This window comes from Megalobrama amblycephala, linkage group LG24 (genome assembly GCF_018812025.1).
Source record: "Megalobrama amblycephala isolate DHTTF-2021 linkage group LG24, ASM1881202v1, whole genome shotgun sequence".
In the NCBI taxonomy this organism is placed as follows: domain Eukaryota; kingdom Metazoa; phylum Chordata; class Actinopteri; order Cypriniformes; family Xenocyprididae; genus Megalobrama; species Megalobrama amblycephala.
This window is the reverse complement of record NC_063067.1, coordinates 9,274,616-9,293,172: the sequence shown is the minus strand read 5'-3', so window position 1 is coordinate 9,293,172 and position 18,557 is coordinate 9,274,616. Positions and strand designations below refer to the sequence as shown.

Sequence of the window (18,557 nt, the reverse complement as noted above, 5' to 3'; positions counted from 1 at the left end):
TGTTTGGCTTTTGTGTCCACGAATTTGAAAGAAACTTGGACCTTTGCATTTGATACCACCAGTGCGTTTTTTGTAATGGCAAAAGCCTATACCATGTTAAATGTCTGAGAGAGAGAGAGGGAGAGAGAGAGAGGGAGGGAGGATGTGTCTGTGCCGCTGTGAATCTCTGCTAATATTAATGCGCATGTCTCAAGGTTTATGAACGCGTCACTCAGATGGATGGATGGATAACCTCCTCTCACCATTCGTAGCGGTATATTCATAATCCATTCATGTTTTCATAGTCTCCTCGTTTTGATGTCATATTCGTGATAAAAGCATGAGCTAGGTTGGCTAACAGGCTAGCTAAGGATGCTGCACATTGGTCAGATGTTGTTATAACTGCATGTCTTTGTAATTGCCCTCAGAGCTCGTTTTAAGTTTATTTTCTCCTGTCGTTGAATGCGCTTTACATTATGTCGCGTTTTCTGTAATAGTCTAAACGAGATTATAGCACGTCTCACTGACATCCATTAGAAACTTATTGCATGACAGCTTTCAGTATGGACATATTTGATTTTAATACGCATGTTATTTTGCTTATGTATATTTATTATGTTTATTCAGTTCGATCATAACACACTGAAGACCAAACATGAAATTAAAAAGTATAAGTAGCCTATATAATCATAAGAAACCATGATTTTTTATTTATAGATATGTTCAGTGTTATATTAATATTATTTATATACTATTATAGTATTTATTAATATTGTGAATTAGATAGGCCTATTTTAATTTTAGTTTACTTTTTAATAATTTTGTTGTAATTATTAATTTTAAGTATTTCCATTTGACTTTTGTTTTACTACTTCAAATTAAACTTATTTATTTCAGTTAGTTGTCAATTACGGCAACATTTTTAATTTAAGTTTTTCATAATATTTATATTTTATTTTATTTCAGCTTTATTTCAAATACCAAAAATGATTGTTCTAATTTTATTTAATTCCTTCATTTATGTACACATTTATGCATTTACCCTTCACATTTTGTTGTATTTATTATATGTATTCACATATATTCACATGAATAAAAATTTAATGTTTAGATGTTTATTTGCCTCGTGCAGTTCGTTGCAGTTTATTACAATTTAATTAATTATATTTTTTGCATTTATTAATTAAATTAAATACCTATTTATTATTTAATATTTCATACTTCACCATTTCCTCCATAATAACCTCTATTATGTCATTATTGTGATAGTCTCTGGGCAGCAGAACACGTGGTCATGATGAGGATGGTGGTGGTATTGCTCTCTGTGATGATGATCTACATGCTCCTGATGGATGCTGTGGTGGAAAGCGCTGCAGAATTTGATCCATATAAGGTTCTTGGAGTCACCAGAAGCGCAAGCCAAGCAGAAATCAAGAAAGTGTACAAACGCCTGGCTAAAGAATGGTGAGAGTGCTGTTTTTTTGTAGATTGTAATACTTGTACAGTCATTTCATGATGTCTAAATAAGAATGGTACACCATGGTCATCTTTCTACCGTCAGGCATCCTGATAAAAACAAAAATCCTGATGCCGAAGACATGTTCATCAAGATTACAAAGTCTTATGAGGTACTGCAGCTCATGTAGATTCTAAACAGTTTACATGTTGTCAGAAGTAATGCTGATCTTAACTTCATGTTACTCCATAGATCTTAACAAATGAGGAGAAGAGAGCCAGCTACGATCGATATGGACAAACGGACAACTCTCATCCGTATGGTCGCGGCCATTACGGTTTCCGCCACTTTCATGACAACTTCTACTTTGATGAGACTTTCTTCCACTTTCCCTTCAACAATAAGGGTGGTCGGGACTTTGCTGACAGCAAGTACACGTTGCACTTCAACCAGTATGTCAATGAAGTAGTGCCTGACAGCTTCAAGAGACCTTACTTGATCAAGATCACTTCAGACTGGTGCTTTAGCTGCATCCATATCGAGCCCGTCTGGAAAGAAACAGTGCAGGAATTGGAAACTCTGGGTGAGAGATTTGCGTTTTTCTAGAAATGCTTACATGTCAACTAAAGTTGAAATGAGTTTATGTTGACTTCCTCCAAGTAAGAAGTTTTTTCTCATTTCTAGGGATTGGAATTGGTGTGGTTGATGTTGGTTACGAGCGGCGTTTATCTAATCACCTGGGTGCACATCAGACTCCCTCCATTCTTGGTGTTGTCAATGGAAAAGTGGCTTTCTTTCATTACGCTGTTGTTAAGGGCCACCTGATGCAGTTCGTAGAGGATTTACTGCCACAGAGACTAGTTGAAAAGGTTAGTGAGCATCATCATTCAACAATTTCTGCATTTATATATTCTTCTTCTAGTCTCAAATGTCTCATTCGTGGATGTCTGTAGGTTACAGACAAGAACAGCCAAGAGTTTCTGAAGAGCTGGCATGAGCTGAACAAGCCACATGTTCTCCTGTTTGACCAAGTGCCTTCGGTTCCTCTGCTTTATAAGGTTGGTTAGTAACCTCAAGAATTACCAATACATCTTCCAGTACCTCAATGACTGATCGTTTTCATTACTTTCCAATAGCTAACAGCGTTTGCCTATAAGGATTACGTGCAGTTTGGCTATGTGGATCAAGGTCTTTCTGAGACTGCTGACCTGCTCAGAAAATTCAACATAAACACTTATGCGCCAACCATGCTCGTCTTCAAAGAAGATGTTGAGAAGCCTGCAGACATTATACAGGTAGAGCTTTGATTGGATAAAGTCTGTTACTAGCAAAAATCAATGCATATAGTTGATGGTTTCAACTATCCTGGATCCTGTTCTTAGAAGGTTGTAGGTCCTGGATCAACAAAATTGCTTGTACTGATACAACACTTGTCTCAACCAATCAGTTTGGGGCTTCAGCAACATCTCACTTCCCTCCAATTTTAGATGTTCTTAATGGTTAATATTAGCTTTAATATGCATGCTTGACAGGAATGTTGTTCCAGGACCAACAAATGATGCCTTGCATGGAAAATGGTGGTCATATGAGATGTTTGAGAAGATATAAATGTGTTTACCTCTGATTTTCAATTGACTATCTTCTCTCTCAGGCTAAAGGGATGAGGAAGCAGATAATAGATGAGTTCATCTCCAACAACAGGTTCCTACTGGCCCCTCGTCTGGTAAACCAGAAGCTATTTGATGAGCTTTGCCCAGTTAAACAGTTCCATCGACGCAGGAAGTAAGATGGCTGTGTAAAAATGAGTAGTTGATCTCATGCAACATGTCTTTTCCAAAGGTCTGCGATGTCTTTTCCACAGATATTGCATTCTACTCATCACTGGTGAGGAAGAGTCCTTCGCCACAGGAAATGAAGCATTCCTTTCACTAGCCTCTGCAAACACTAACGATGTATTGCGGTTTGCTTACGTCTACGAGAGACGACAGCAGCCTCTATGTGATGCTCTTCTAAAGAACAAAGACAGCACACCACCACAGGTAGACCTTATCTTCTCCACACAGTTTGGATTAGGTTGACCGATATGTTGTCTTTACAGATTAATCAATGTTAATTGTTGCTTTTTGCCTCAATTTTTGCCGACAGAGATTGGAAGAATAAATTTAATCAAATTAATCATTATGTTGCAATTGTTTAGAAGATTGCTAAAGTTTCACTTGTTTTTGTTCAGATTGGTTTGGTTCATTTTGTATGTACTGGAACAATTCTTTTTTTGTTATTTGGAAGTATTGTTATTTGAAATGTTAAATTTTGGTTCCATTTGGATTTTTATTTAATATGAATTTATTTTAAATCTTAAATAATTACATTTTCAGGATTAAGTCATCATTAACTCTTATATATATATATATATATATACACAGTACAGTCCAAAAGTTTGGAACCACTAAGATTTTTAATGTTTTTAAAAGAAGTTTCGTCTGCTCACCAAGGCTACATTTATTTAATTAAAAATACAGTAAAAACAGTAATATTGTGAAATATTATTGCAATTTAAAATAACTGTTTTCTATTTGAATATATTTCACAAAGTAATTTATTCCTGTGATGCAAAGCTGAATTTTCAGCATTGTTACTCCAGTCTTCAGTGTCACATGATCCTTCAGAAATCATTCTAATATGCTGATTTGCTGCTCAATAAACATTTATGATTATTTTCAATGTTGAAAACAGTTGTGTACTTTTTTTTTCAGGATTCCTTGATGAATAGAAAGTTCAAAAGAACAGCATTTATCTGAAATACAAAGCTTCTGTAGCATTATACACTACCGTTCAAAAGTTTGGGGTCAGTAAAAATTTTAATTTTTATTTTTTTGAAAAGAAATTAAAGAAATGAATACTTTTATTCAGCAAGGATGCATTAAATCAATCAAAAGTGGCAGTAAAGACATTTATAATGTTACAAAAGATTAGATTTCAGATAAACACTATTCTTTTGAACTTTCTATTCATCAAATAATCCTGAAAAAAAATATTGTACACAACTATTTTGTACAATTGTACACATTAAATGTTTCTTGAGCAGCAGATCAGCTTATTAGAATGATTTCTGAAGGATCATGTGACACTGAAGACTGGAGTAATGATGCTGAAAATTCAGCTTTGCATCATAATCAAATATATCAAATATATTCAAATAGAAAACAGTTATTTTAAATTGTAATAGTATTTCACAATATTACTGTTTTTACTGTATTTTTAATTAAATAAATGTAGCCTTGGTGAGCAGACGAAACTTCTTTTAAAAACATTAAAAATCTTAGTGGTTCCAAACTTTTGGACTGTACTATATATATATATATATATATATATATATATATATATATATATATATATATATTTATTTATTTTTTTATATATATATAATTATAGTTGCTAGTCACCACCAATGTTTTTGAATATCTTCACAAAAGTTCAATTTCCCCCATAATATTTTGTTGTGTGAATATCTAAACATAGGAGGACGTAGGAGGAAGTACCGACGCAGTGTTTACAAAGCAAACATGCAAAGTCAAATGGCCTTTACAAAAAAGGGTAAAACAATGATGTCGGACGAAAATGAGAAAATTACATGAAGTTTTTCACCCTACCACGGTACTTCCGCCTATGTCACGCGTGACCTTTCCAACGTGATAACGTAATGCGTCGCGCATTGCAGTGCAGTGCAAGAGGAGCATTTATGGTTAAAAACCCTGTTGTGAACCCTGTTAAAGTCCACTATATGGAGAAAAATCCTGGAATGTTTTCCTCAAAAACCTTGCTTGTTGGCCTGTTTTCCCATTTGCCAATCAATATTGGCAAAATCCACAATTGGCCACTGACCACTGAAGTCAGCAGCTTTGACTTTTGTGTGTATCGAGCAGGTGGTGATTCTGGAGAGGCGTAACGAAGCTGGTAAGATCCTTTATAAGCCAGTCTTGGGAGGATGGAACGGCAGTAAAGAGGACAAACACAAGCTCCTGGAGGAACTCGAAAGACTGCAGAAGGATCCCTCCATCCTCAACTACGACGCCATTCTGCCAGAGCTCAACAATGAGTTCGCCTCTGTGAGTCTCTCAGGGTTTACTTTTTTTGGAGCGTCTTTAATTGAGAAATTAGCACTGACCTATATACATGTTTCAGTAGAGATCTAAATGGTGAACCATGTCCAAATAGTGTTCTGAATTTGCTGGATCAGTAAAGTGTCCTTTAATAGTTTACATTTTGTACATTTATTTATTTTCAGATGTTTTTAATAAGATGGATTTACACGGCATATGACTACTTGTCTGAAATTATTGATGATCTTCTTCACAATAACTGGTAAGAGAATAAAATGTTCGCTAAGATTGCTAACTCAGGCAAGCTTTAAGAAATATCCCTTAGAGGCAGATTACAACAGTTGCTAAGGTGGAATATTTCAGTAATATTTTTAATATTTGGATATTTAATGTTCTATACAAAGTTAATTTTCTTTCTTTTGCAGGCGTGAGATGATGCCCCTTATGTCTTTGTTATTCTCTGCACTTTTTATTTTGTTTGGCACTGTAGTTATTCAAGCGTTTAGGTGAGATTTATTGCTTTCGTATTTCTGATGTGTCTTTAGACTGGAAATGCAGAGACATTCAACATCGCTGTTTCCATTTTCAGTGACTCGAGTGAGGAAAAACAGCCCAAAGTGAAATCAAATGAGACCGCTAAGACAGAGAACGGTTCACCAAACACCTCCAGCACATCCAGGTTTTTTCGTATATTATGTTTGAATAAATCATTACAAATATTCACAGAACTTAATCTGTTTTAATAATGCACAACGTATAATTATCATACTGTTTATTGGATGATATTAAAGATTTTAGTATCAATATTGGTCAATTTTGGATATTTAATTATGCATGCTAATTTCACTTATTTTTACATTTAGATTATTCATATAATTAATTAATAACATGTATATGATTATAATGTATTTATATAATTATTATTGATATTTAATACCACTAGCAGATTTTAACATGAATATCCATTTTTCATATTATACTCTATAATGTTGTGATGCCTAAATTTTTTTATCTAAATAAATGTCTAAAAAAATGATTCCATAGTAAAAGTAGTATGCAATTTTAATATCACCCATTATAGCAATAGCATTTAAAACAATATATTCATTATATTTTGTCTGAATTCATAAAAAATAATAATGGTATACTAAAATAAGTATAGAATTTTAATAACGCCCATAACACAAACATATTATCTGCTTATAGGCCAGAATTTTTATATCAACGCTTTCCTAATCTATTTTATGTACTCATTTCATTTTCCAGCAGTCGTCCACCAAAGAAGAACTTTGTGGAGGTGACGGAGTTAACCGACATCACATACACCAGTAACCTGGTGAAGTTGAGGCCGGGTCACATCAATGTAGTTCTGGTACTCACTGATGCCACGAAGAACATCCTGCTCAGCAAGTTTGCCAAGGAAGTTTATTCATTCACTGGGTGAGCCCTCATTGCATGCCGTACTTTGCAGTTATATTGTCTAAAAAAAGATATATAGAATGAGCATGTTTGCCACTGAAGTGGAGTGGAATTTCTAATAATTTTCTAATAATTCAACGGACCAGAGTCAATTATTCCGCCTATACTACAGTTACCACACCTCAATAAGACACTGTTCAGATGTTGTATTTCAAGACATTTGTCAGGTCCTCAAAATGCTCTTGTGTGTAGGACTAATTTCTTACGCATCTAATCCCAGGCCTCCGTTGTTAATTACAAAATGTAATTTTAGTGCTAGTAACGGAGGCTTGAGCCATTGATAGCAGACTAATGCAATTATTAATGCAATTATTAGAGTGAGTGAGTGATTAAGCGTGTGTGAATTACCCGAGTCGGTCTCTCAACAGTGTTCGGCAGCACTGATTAAGTGTTCGTCTCTAATACGAAACTGTAAGTTTATCTGCTTCAAGAACAGTGCTGTTATTGCCTCACCAGTGAGAAATGTCATGTAGCTTTTAAGTTGCTAAACTATTTTACTGACAAGATGATCAGAGCAGTGCTGACAACACGTTTCTGTGAGTGTGTGTCCCAGAGTATTTCAAAATGTCAGCGGGAAACTTGCACAAACTCATTCTCCTCTCATATTTGAAGTTTCTACAAATGTACCACTTGTCCTTTGGCTGCACAAGATGAGAACTTTTTTTTTTTTTTTTTTTTTCCTTGGTCTAGAAAAAATTTGTAATTTGTGATACATTTCCCCTCACCTACCGCAAAACACTTACTATGGCTGGATGCAAGTAAATCTGCCGTATAAGGACGCTTTCCTGTCATATATCACACATGCATACTTCAGTAAGCCGACAGAATGCAGTTTAAGGTGTTTACATGCAGTGCAAAATTGGGGTAATGGGCAAAAATCTAGTTGTGTCGATTAGTTAATTTTTAAGCCAATAAAGGAAAACGGCTTAAAGGGTTAATTCACCCAAAAATAAAAATAATGTCATTTATTACTCACCCTCATGTCGTTCCACACCCGTAAGACCTTCGTTAATCTTCGGAGCGCAAATTAAGATATTTTTGATGAAATCCGATGGCTCAGTGAGGCCTGCATAGACAGCAATGACATTTCCTCTCTCAAGATCCATTAATGTACTAAAACATATTTAAATCAGTTCATGTGAGTACAGTGGTTCAATATTAATATTATAAAGCGATGAGAATATTTTTGGTGCGCCAAAAAAACAAAATAACGACTTATAGAGTGATGGCCGATTTCAAAACACTGCTTCATTAAGCTTCGGCGCGTTATGAATCTTTTGTGTCGAATCAGCGGTTCGGATCGCCAAAGTCACATCATTTCAGTGGTTTGACACGCAATCTGAGTCATGATTGGGCACGCTGATTCAATATGTTTTGAAATCGGCCATTACTATATAAGTCATTATTTTGTTTTTTGGCACAACAAAAATATTCTCCTCGCTTTATAATATTAATATTGAACCACTGTACTCACATGAACTGATTTAAATATGTTTTTAGTACATTAATGGATCTTGAGAGAGGAAATGTCATTGCTGGCTATGCAGGCCTATGGAAGAGGATTAGGGCCAAGCAATAATAAAAAAATAAAACCATCTCGAGATTAAAGTTGTTAAATTTCGAGAAAAAACTCATTAAATTTCGAGAAAAAAGTCGAGATAAAATGTTGAGAATAAAGTCATTAAATTACGAGAAAAAAGTTGTTAAATTACGAGAACAAATTCGTTAAATTATGAGAAATGGTTTTATTTTTTTATTATTGCTTGGCCCTAATCCTCTTCCGTACAGGCCTCGCTGACCCATTGGATTTCAACAAAAATATCTTAATTAGTGTTCTGAAGATGAACGAAGGTCTTATGGGTATAGAACGACATGAGGGTGAGTAATTAATGACATTATTTAAATTTTTGGGTGAACTAACCCAACTCGTTTTCATGACCACAAACGTTATCAGCTTAAGCGAAATTGGTTTAAGAACCCAATCTTTCCTCTTCCTCGCAGGAGTTTGACGCTACACTTCTCCTTCCTAAATGTGGATAAACACAGTGAATGGATGACTGCTGTGCTGGAGTATGCCCAGGACGCCATGCAGATCGACACGGACGAGGACGAGGTGGGCGGCCGCAAAGTAGACTACACGGGCTACGTTCTAGCCCTCAATGGCCATAAGAAATACCTGTGTCTTTTCAAGCCAGTCTACACAGGCGAAGACTTGGATAGCAAGCCGGAGGAGGAAGGAGGAGTTTCCCGGTCCAGGAAGGGCATGACCCGCTCTCGATCCACAACTCTTCAGATCCACCACAAACTGGATCGACTCGGGCTGTGGATGGAGCGACTGATGGAAGGGACTCTGCCCCGGTACTACGTCCCAGCCTGGCCCGGTCTGGACAAGATCACTGTCAATAAATAAAGCCTCATGGAAGCTAGCATGCTTTTGCTAGAACTAATAACCCAGCTGGAGTAGAAGCACCGAAAGGCCTCAGCGAAACCAGATTTAATGCTGCTCAGAACACGAGACGATTATACACAAGACTTTGCAGAAGTTTAGCTGTGTGGAGGAAAGGAAATTCTGTCATGACAACTCTCGGAGTGTTTGGCATGGTAATGGATATGACAATGTTGATATATTTGGTCTTGGCAGAATAGATATGCTACACTGCAGCTGCAGAGCAAGTGCGGGACTTGCTACCGCCAATACACACACGACACACTGCTGCAAGCAAGACATGCCGCTGCTGTACAATATAGCGTACATGAAATACCCATAGCAGATCTATACAGGTGGAGCTGGGGAAGGTGGAGGGTTTCATGATGCTTCAGAAAATGCTGACCAGTAGCTGAATGAGCATGCAAGCTCATTGGCTACCGATACAGCAGGAACCAATCAGCTGTGCCCTATAGAGAATGATGTGATTGCAAGCAGATTGTGTTAAGGACCTATCAGGCTGCGCCATCTAGAGTTTCATGACAGAACTTTGTATTTGATTGAAGTAATTGAATCGACATCGATGCTGTTACTGACTTCTTGGAAATATTATTGGAGGTCTTTACAGTCAGTTTGGGTCTTCGGTATTTATTTCAAAGGTTGAGAGCCAAAATATTGATACAGTGAGCCTAGCTTTCAGTTTTTTGACATTTCAGTTCCATTAACAACATTGCAACATGCTGCTAGTTTAAAAAAATCTAACAAAGTGTAGCATAACAAACATGAACACTGTAGACTTTTTAGTCATAACTATGTTTACTCGTGACAATGCTGTGAATTTTTATGTTTTACAATTTTAAGAGACACTTTCCCTTTTAATTTAACCCTCTTGATAAAGAAAGTAACTTTTTTTTGCTAACACTTTACTGTAAGGTTTTATACATTAACTTTAGTTAATGCAATAAATGAAATAACAACAGACAATACTTTTACAGCATTTATTGGATGGATAAAGTATTATTACATGGATAAAATACATTTCTACAGCACATTTACTAACATATTTTTATCATTTGAAAATTGTGGTTCATTATTAGTTCTCGATGCCTAATGCATTAACTAATGTTAACCTTAAAGTGTTGTTTTCTGTTATAAAATATTTTACTAAAATATTCCTGACCAAAAAATAATTTTAGGCCAAATAACATAAAATAAAATGAGACGTAAAATTTCTATTTAGAATTGTTCTCTTTAAAAACAGTGTCATTTTAAACATTTTTAATAATTTGAATATTACAAAAAAATTTCTTTGTAAAAACAATTGTGAAAAGATTTTAGTTTTTTATTTTGTTTACTTGAACATTCAACAAATTAAGAACTGTAGCTTTATAAATTTTGTTTATAAAAAATATTTGTTGTGCAGCTCTTTGTCAAATTTCTTTGCATTGCCCACGCTAGAAGCAATACCTGTAAAATATGAACTGTGTTTCAGTCACAAGGTGTAAATAGTTACATGATTATATTAAATGTGTATGTAAAGATATCATATGGGTTTGTGTCTCTAAAAATATAAGAAAGATTTGAGATGTTCTAACCAGATTGATAGTGCAAGTAAAGCTCTTTATTGACCTTTACAAGTCACATACAGCTATATAGTGCAGCTAACAAATGAGCAGGTGAAGCCTTAAGATTGACTAATAGTGCCAGAGTTCTGTAGAGTTTCCATTTGCGTTCTTTAAAGATGTGCTGTGGCATGCAAAACATATTCTCAACAATACGTAGAGAAGAAATAATAATACATACTTGATCTGAAGTGTTTTGTACTATGCATTTCATGTTTGCTGTGAAAGGTTGTTTGTCTCCTTTATGTTGGGATGTTTATTTTGTTCAGGATTTAGTGGTTAATGTATTTTTGATTAGCATCACATATGCACAGAAAGGTGTGGGTGAGTTCAATCCACTCCTGTATGAAGTCTTCCATTACTGACGCATTCTGAATAATATTACTTTATTCATATGGTGTTCAATGAACATTCATTATGCTTTATAATTAATAATGTTGTATTCGTGCCAATGTTCTATATAAGCATTTTATTATATTATGTTTTGCGATGCGCTAGTAAATATCTTAAATTTAAGATAGTCAGCATTAAATCATGCCAAATTTTCATGGCTTATTAACTCTGTATGACTAAATATATTTCTTGTCTGTGGTGTAAAATATTAATACTGTATCATGTTACTATATATAATACATTTCATTTATTAATACATTCAAAAATGGTTTTAAAACTATATTTAAAATAAATATGAAATGTTTCATTTCCATAATTTTGTGAAAAAAATATTTAATTTCCCCCCACAATTCATGAAGGAATGTTATCATAAATTGTGCCACTGTTTGGCTTCTCCAAATAAAGGTTTCTGTTGCTGAAAATAATATTAATACTGATTTTGTACATAAATCATGCACATTTTTTAAGTCACTGTGCAATTACTGGGACATTTCATCTTACAAGCAATCAATAGTATTTGACTTTCGGAAGGACGCACATCATCTCAAAAAGGAGGTTGGCACCAGTCAAAGCAGTGTTTCCTATGAAAACATTTCCAGAATTAGATCAAACAGTATGAGAAATGCAACATTCTGCATTAATGAAGTCTTTCACCTTAAATGTCTTGTTTACTCAATGTAATGCAGTACCTGTGGTGTCATAAGGTGGAGAAACCTCAACTAAATCACAACCGACAAGATTAAGACCTCGACAACCTCGGATGATTTCCAGACCCTGAAAGCAAATTACAAAATACTTTATTCTTCAAGCAAACCTACAGTAACCTACGGTTAATATTAAACTTTGATGTGCAAAGTCTATGAGCTGCTCAAAACTGAGCGCGAGATCCTGGCTACATCCCAATCTCACATTACCAGTACCATATAGTGTGTCAGATTAGGGTTAGCATTAGTGATCGACCGATGTATCTGTTTACCGATATTTTTCCCGATATTTAAGCATTTTTCCATAATCGGGTATCGGTTTTGTAATATCGGATTCGCCGATTTACGGCGCCATCTTGTGGCCGTTTTGAGATTTCCGCCATTGCAGCCCGGGCGTCTGAGGATATCAGTCAACAACAACTCAGTGCACAGGTAACGTTCTACTTGGTTTGCTTTAATTAATCAACTTTATTTAACATAACAGACATGCACAAATGAGATCTAAACCAACATAATTTCCTGATATAGTTAATTTATGCAGCTTGTTTCTAAACAATTGAGACGAACTCATTGAGTCACGTAGTGCAATTCGTCATGTCCTGCCCCAATAAAGACGTAACTTTACATGAATTAAATAAAACAGACATGAATGAGTGCATGTTGAAAATAAAAGCGCTGAATTTAATTCTCTATCTGTTGTATTTGCTCACCATTAGTCTAGAAGAAAAAGTTCGTTCATATTGCTTAGCAACTGACGGATGATCAGGAGGCTTAAGCACGGCCACTCACTGAATGAAACTTTTGACAAGATTATCTTGTTTAAACACCCTAGATTATATTATCATTTACTACATAACAATTATTTCGCTAATACACATATAAATATAGCCTATCGCTTTGTGGAAATTAATTATTTATTATCTCCATGCGCGATCGCGGTTGATTAAGTTATAGTCAAACAGCACTTTGTCAGTTGGCATTTCATGATTTAACGTTAGATTAAATTTAGATCATAAAATGCCAACTGACAAGTGCTGTTTAACTTTATATAGTCTCGGGGAAAAAAGTTCGTTCATATTGCTCAGCACCTGAATGGGTTGATGATCAGGAAGCCTCAAGCACGGCCACTGCATGAAATTTTTGACAAGATTATCTCGTTTAAACACCCTAGATTATATAATCATTTGATTTACTACATAACCATTATTATTATTTTTTGTATGCAAGGAGGGAGTGATTGTTATAAATAAAATGGTTTGTTCAGCTCATTTGTGTTGTAATAATTGTCAAAAACAGAAGTATAACAGTAAATAAATATCGGTTCTGCATATCGGTTATCAGGTACATAAACATGCAAATAATCTTTATCGGTATCGGTTATAAAAAATCAATATCGGTCGATCACTAGTTAGCATGTCCTAATTTATAGTACAGCATGTTGAAAAATTGTTTAGTCATATTTGTATGCATGCGTACTTGTAGAAATATGATTATCAACAAGTGAACCCAAAGACCTTCTTTAGCTAGTTCAAGGGAGTTTGATTAGAGTTGCAGATCTCTGGTCAACCTGGACAGCCTAAACATACCTGAATGGGTGTGAGACCCGCGATCTCGGGCGTTCCTGTCCCGGGAGCGAATGCAGGGTCCAGACTGTCTATGTCAAAGCTGAGATAGACAGGTCCGGTTCCCATCTGTGAGCGAACCTCCTCCATGAGAGGGACAAGAGATTTGTACCAGCACTCCACAGCCTCGACTACACGGAAACCCTGGAAAGAGCAAAAAACAAAGCAAAAATTAAATCAAAACACATTTAAATTAATATATAAAATATATACACATGATAAAATATGCACAGTCCACACTAGATAACCCTCTAGATCTTTCTAGATTGAGGGGAGTTAAAAATAATATGCGTATATTTTTTAAAATATTTTGATATAATAATAAATAAATTAATAAATAAAATAATGAGAATAATTAATTATACACAAAATATGCATAAATTATATATAATACAATACAATAATAACTAATAATAAATTACATTTTTACATGAGGAGTAATAATCATAATAATAATACATTAATTTAATATTATATTATATATAAATATATATAATAATAAATTAATTTAATATTATATATATTAATACATATATTAATATATTATAATAACTACATATAATACATCAATAATAAATTAATACAATAATAAGTAAAAATAATAAAGAAAAAAAATATATTATATATAAAATAATAATAATTGTGTGTATTATATATATATGTATATATATATATATATATATATATATAGTATATCATTAATATATAATAATTGTATATATAAAATATCAATATAATAAATTAATACAATAATAATAATTTAAAAATAATAGTTAAATTATATATATATATATAAAAAACACTGTATACATATATACTGTATATATATATAAAAATAATAATTGTATATATAATATACCAATATAATAAATTCATACAATAATAATAAAAATAAAGCAAAAATATACATTAATATATAAAATAGTAATAATAATTGTGTGTGTATATATTTAGTATAAATATTAATGTATATCATATTAATATATAATAATAATTGTATATTTAATATATCAATATAATAAATTCATACAATAATAATTTAAAAATAATAAAGTAAAATTATATATATATATATATATATATATATATATATATATATATATATATATATATATATATATATATATATCATTAATATATAATAATTGTATATATAAAATATCAATATAATAAATTAATACAATAATAATAAAAATAAAGCAAAAATATACATTAATATATAAAATAATAATAATAATAATTGTGTGTGTATATATTTAGTATAAATATTAATATATATCATATTAATATATAATAATATATTATATATATTATATGTATATACACATCATTTTATCCATATATATATATATATATATATATATATATATATATATATATATATATATATATATATATATATATAATTTATTATTTATAAATTCGTACAATAATAATAATTTAAAAATAATAAATTATATATATATATATATATATATATATATATATATATATATATATATATATATATATATATATATGAATAAAATGATGTGTATATACATATAAAAGCCTGATACCTGTGCTCGGCTCCACTCATAATTATCTGGAGTGTAACCCGACCCTCTAAGTCCGATCTGGACGACCCTCTTGCAGTCCAGGAGCCCCTCATCCACACAGCGCCTGAAAGGGGTCCCATGGCCAATCTTCTCACCCAGAATCATGTCACTAGTGTCTGCATGGGCATCCACATGTATTAGGCCCACTGGACCATGTCTGAACAGCAGAAACAGCAGTCTTTCAGACTAAATGTACGTTAGTATTGCAAACTTGGAGGAAGGCCTGTTGAGTGTGCACCAACCTCTCAGCAACTGCTTGAAGAATCGGGTATGCAATTGTATGATCACCTCCTGGAAAGTTGAAAAGGAGAAGTAACATATTTAAAGTAGATTCAAAACTGATCTATGTATTCCTGCATATTTAAACTGTTCTCTCACCGAGTGTTAGTGGGATGCAGCCCGTGGCCACAATTTCACGGTAAGCCTCGCGTATTTTTTTGCATGTGTCCTTCAGGTCAAAAAGGTTGACGTTAATGTCACCGATATCTGCCACTCTTATTGATTCGTACGGGGCCGCTCTTGTCCAGCCACTGTATGACCTTAGCATAGCAGATTCTGCCCTGATGTGCCTCGGACCAAACCTGTACAGAGTAAAAGAGGCTCAACTATTTTCAACTAACTATTTTCTCTCACTATAATGGTTTATATAAATGGAAAATAATGAACATTTCCACCACATCACAAATTATGCATTATGTTTAATGGCATTCTGTGCCCAAAAGGCTATTTTAAATATTTTTGGAATAAAATAACTCAATTTCCTAGCTAGCATTTTATGTATCAAATACTTTTAATTGATATTTTCAAACGTTCTGAACATTACAGCTTGACTGGAAATAGATATTTTTTTGACTGGATATAATTTTTTATATATTTTTTTACTAGTGGGTGCAGGACACTATAGTTCATTTATATAAATGAGGAGGGCAAAATAAAGTAAACCAAAAATTCTTCATACAGTGCATTACCAGTAAAATTGATAAAAATTTGGAACCAAAAATTATTCAGACACTTTGACCTGACCATGTTTTGCTTAAGTGTTATCTGACATAATTAAGATTTTTTTTTTTCTGACACAGTTTAACTCTGAGATCTTGTCATATTTTATTACCATTTTTTTTCAACTATAGTGAATAAACTATATTAATGAATGAAATGTTCAAGATGTCTGAATACATTATGGTTTAACTGTATTTAATCAATAATTTTACAGGATTATATAAGATTTTTATTTTGATTAAATGCTGTTATTTTTAACTTTATATTCATCGATGAATCCTGAAAAAAAAAGTATAAAATTCCAAAAAAATATTAAGCAGCAAATCATCATATTAGAATGATTTCTGAAGGATCGTGTGACACTGAAGACTGGAGTAATGATGCTGAAAATTCAGCTTTGCATCACAGAAATAAATTATAATCTTAAGTATATTAAAATAGAAAATCATTATTTTAAATTGTAATAATATTTCAATATATTTCTGTGTTTTTGATCAAGAAATGCAGGCTTGATGAGCATAAGAGACTTAAGAAAACATTAAAAATATGAAAGTTTCCAAACTTTTGACCGGTGTGATATACAATTACACAACATGGATTTTGGAGACACTCCTGACTGTGGATCATATATTAATGTACAGTATGACCTTGCACCAGGACGGTTGGATGTTCCAGTGTCGATAGGAACACCGACAAACGCCGCGTCCAGCCCGTCCGCTGTTTTCTGAAACGGTAGTTTGAACATAGTCGCGATTCCGCTGACTCTCGCCACAAACTCCGCGCTCGGTGGGACATTGAAACCTTTCCCGGACATTCGCCGTGTGCCAGACACACTGTTCTGATTCCCGTCAACGGTTCGCCATTGCACGACTCTCTGAGAAGCACACGTTTTAAAAACTTGAGATCCACCGAAGACTACTCGAGTTTTACTGGCAATTTTGATGGAAGAAAACATGTTTAGCGTCGCATGAAACGAACTCCTGCAGAAATTGGCGAAAAATCCAATGCAACAACTCAGCCGTGCAAACAATTGAGCTTACTGGTCCGATTTTAATGCAATATTTTATCTGCCAATATTAGCTCAGGGGATTCAGAATGAACTTTAGCCCCTGGGTTGATACGGGGCTGGGCTGTGAGTAGTATGGCAATTATACACTGCCATACTACTCCTACTAGAAATGTAGTAGGCGTACATGCATACTTCATGAGGACTGGAGCAATATTCCCATGCTTCTTGGGCAGTGCATTTGCAGTGCTGGGTAGTAACTGATTACATGTAATCCAAAAATTAAGTACTTGTAATACTCAAAATATTCATAATCAGACTACAGCTGATTCTTTATTGATTACATGATTACATATTATTCACACAATGGCAGTAAACCATTTATTGATTCTCATTCATTCTTTTTCATGTTTTGAATTTTCCTTTCTAAAAAAGCATATTGCTTATTTATAAAACGGTATTAGTTCCTGTCCTTGATTCTGATTGGTCAGTCAGTCCTATGTTCAAAATAAAAAATCTGTTTAAATGTCTGATGTATTATCTTGTCCTTTTAACAGTTAAGGGGTTTTCCCATGACTGACAGCACTAGTCAAAGCGTTTGTCAGTTGCATCTTGTTCCGTGTTCACAACAATTCAGTGTTTTCAATGCAAGTCTTCGCCACACTCATAAAGACAGTCTTTGCCGCCATCTGTAATAATGTAACTTCTGTTGCTGTTCACGGTCAGGGACTATTTTTTTCCAGTGGAAGGAATGCTTTACTTCATGAATGTTGCATTGATACATATTTTTGGCTTTAATATTTGTATTGTGTGGTAACCGTTTTATAAAAGCAATAAGGTACTCGAGGCTAGTGCTGTATTGTGAATAAGTCATGGCTGAAGGTCGTTGTTAGGCACAACAAGGAGGAGCACAGCCTCTTGTGCCTTATTGCTTACATACGTTTAGAAAGTCTTCTAGTTTTGTGGAATTGCACACAGACACACCACTAGTCATGTGGCTATAATTACATGGAAAATGGAGAGTCCAGAAAGCATTTGTCCATTGGATTTACAGAAACCATTTCACTTTTAAGGAGTGTTTTCTTAGCATTGCAACATTGCATATCGAATCAATACTGACAAACATATTAATTATTATTTGAATTATCACTCAGCAAGTCATTTAACCATGCTT

At 33.6% G+C, this 18,557-nt stretch overlaps 2 protein-coding genes across 3 annotated transcripts; one reads left to right on the top strand and one right to left on the bottom strand.

Annotated features, from left to right (window-relative positions):
- The first annotated feature begins 122 nt into the window (after nt 1-122).
- On the top strand, nt 123-10,861 carry dnajc16 (DnaJ (Hsp40) homolog, subfamily C, member 16). Of its 2 annotated transcripts, none has more exons than XM_048177781.1 (15): nt 123-253; nt 1,249-1,443; nt 1,541-1,607; nt 1,688-2,018; nt 2,120-2,304; nt 2,389-2,493; nt 2,572-2,730; nt 3,087-3,217; nt 3,297-3,474; nt 5,359-5,541; nt 5,721-5,797; nt 5,961-6,041; nt 6,125-6,214; nt 6,805-6,975; nt 9,016-10,861. In XM_048177781.1, exons 2-15 carry the CDS (start codon nt 1,274-1,276, stop codon nt 9,422-9,424), a joined length of 2,337 nt encoding a protein of 778 aa, XP_048033738.1. In that variant the 5' UTR covers nt 123-253; nt 1,249-1,273; the 3' UTR covers nt 9,425-10,861. The 2 variants fall into 2 exon arrangements, with proteins under 2 accessions (XP_048033738.1, XP_048033737.1); XM_048177780.1 differs by having other exon boundaries at nt 6,802-6,975.
- On the bottom strand, nt 10,424-17,495 carry agmat (agmatine ureohydrolase (agmatinase)). Its single transcript, XM_048177782.1, has 7 exons — nt 17,025-17,495; nt 15,757-15,959; nt 15,621-15,669; nt 15,340-15,535; nt 13,745-13,924; nt 12,144-12,228; nt 10,424-12,035 (listed from the first exon to the last, which is right to left on the bottom strand). Exons 1-7 carry the CDS (start codon nt 17,330-17,332, stop codon nt 11,962-11,964), a joined length of 1,095 nt encoding a protein of 364 aa, XP_048033739.1. The 5' UTR covers nt 17,333-17,495; the 3' UTR covers nt 10,424-11,961.
- Nucleotides 17,496-18,557: the final 1,062 nt, after the last annotated feature.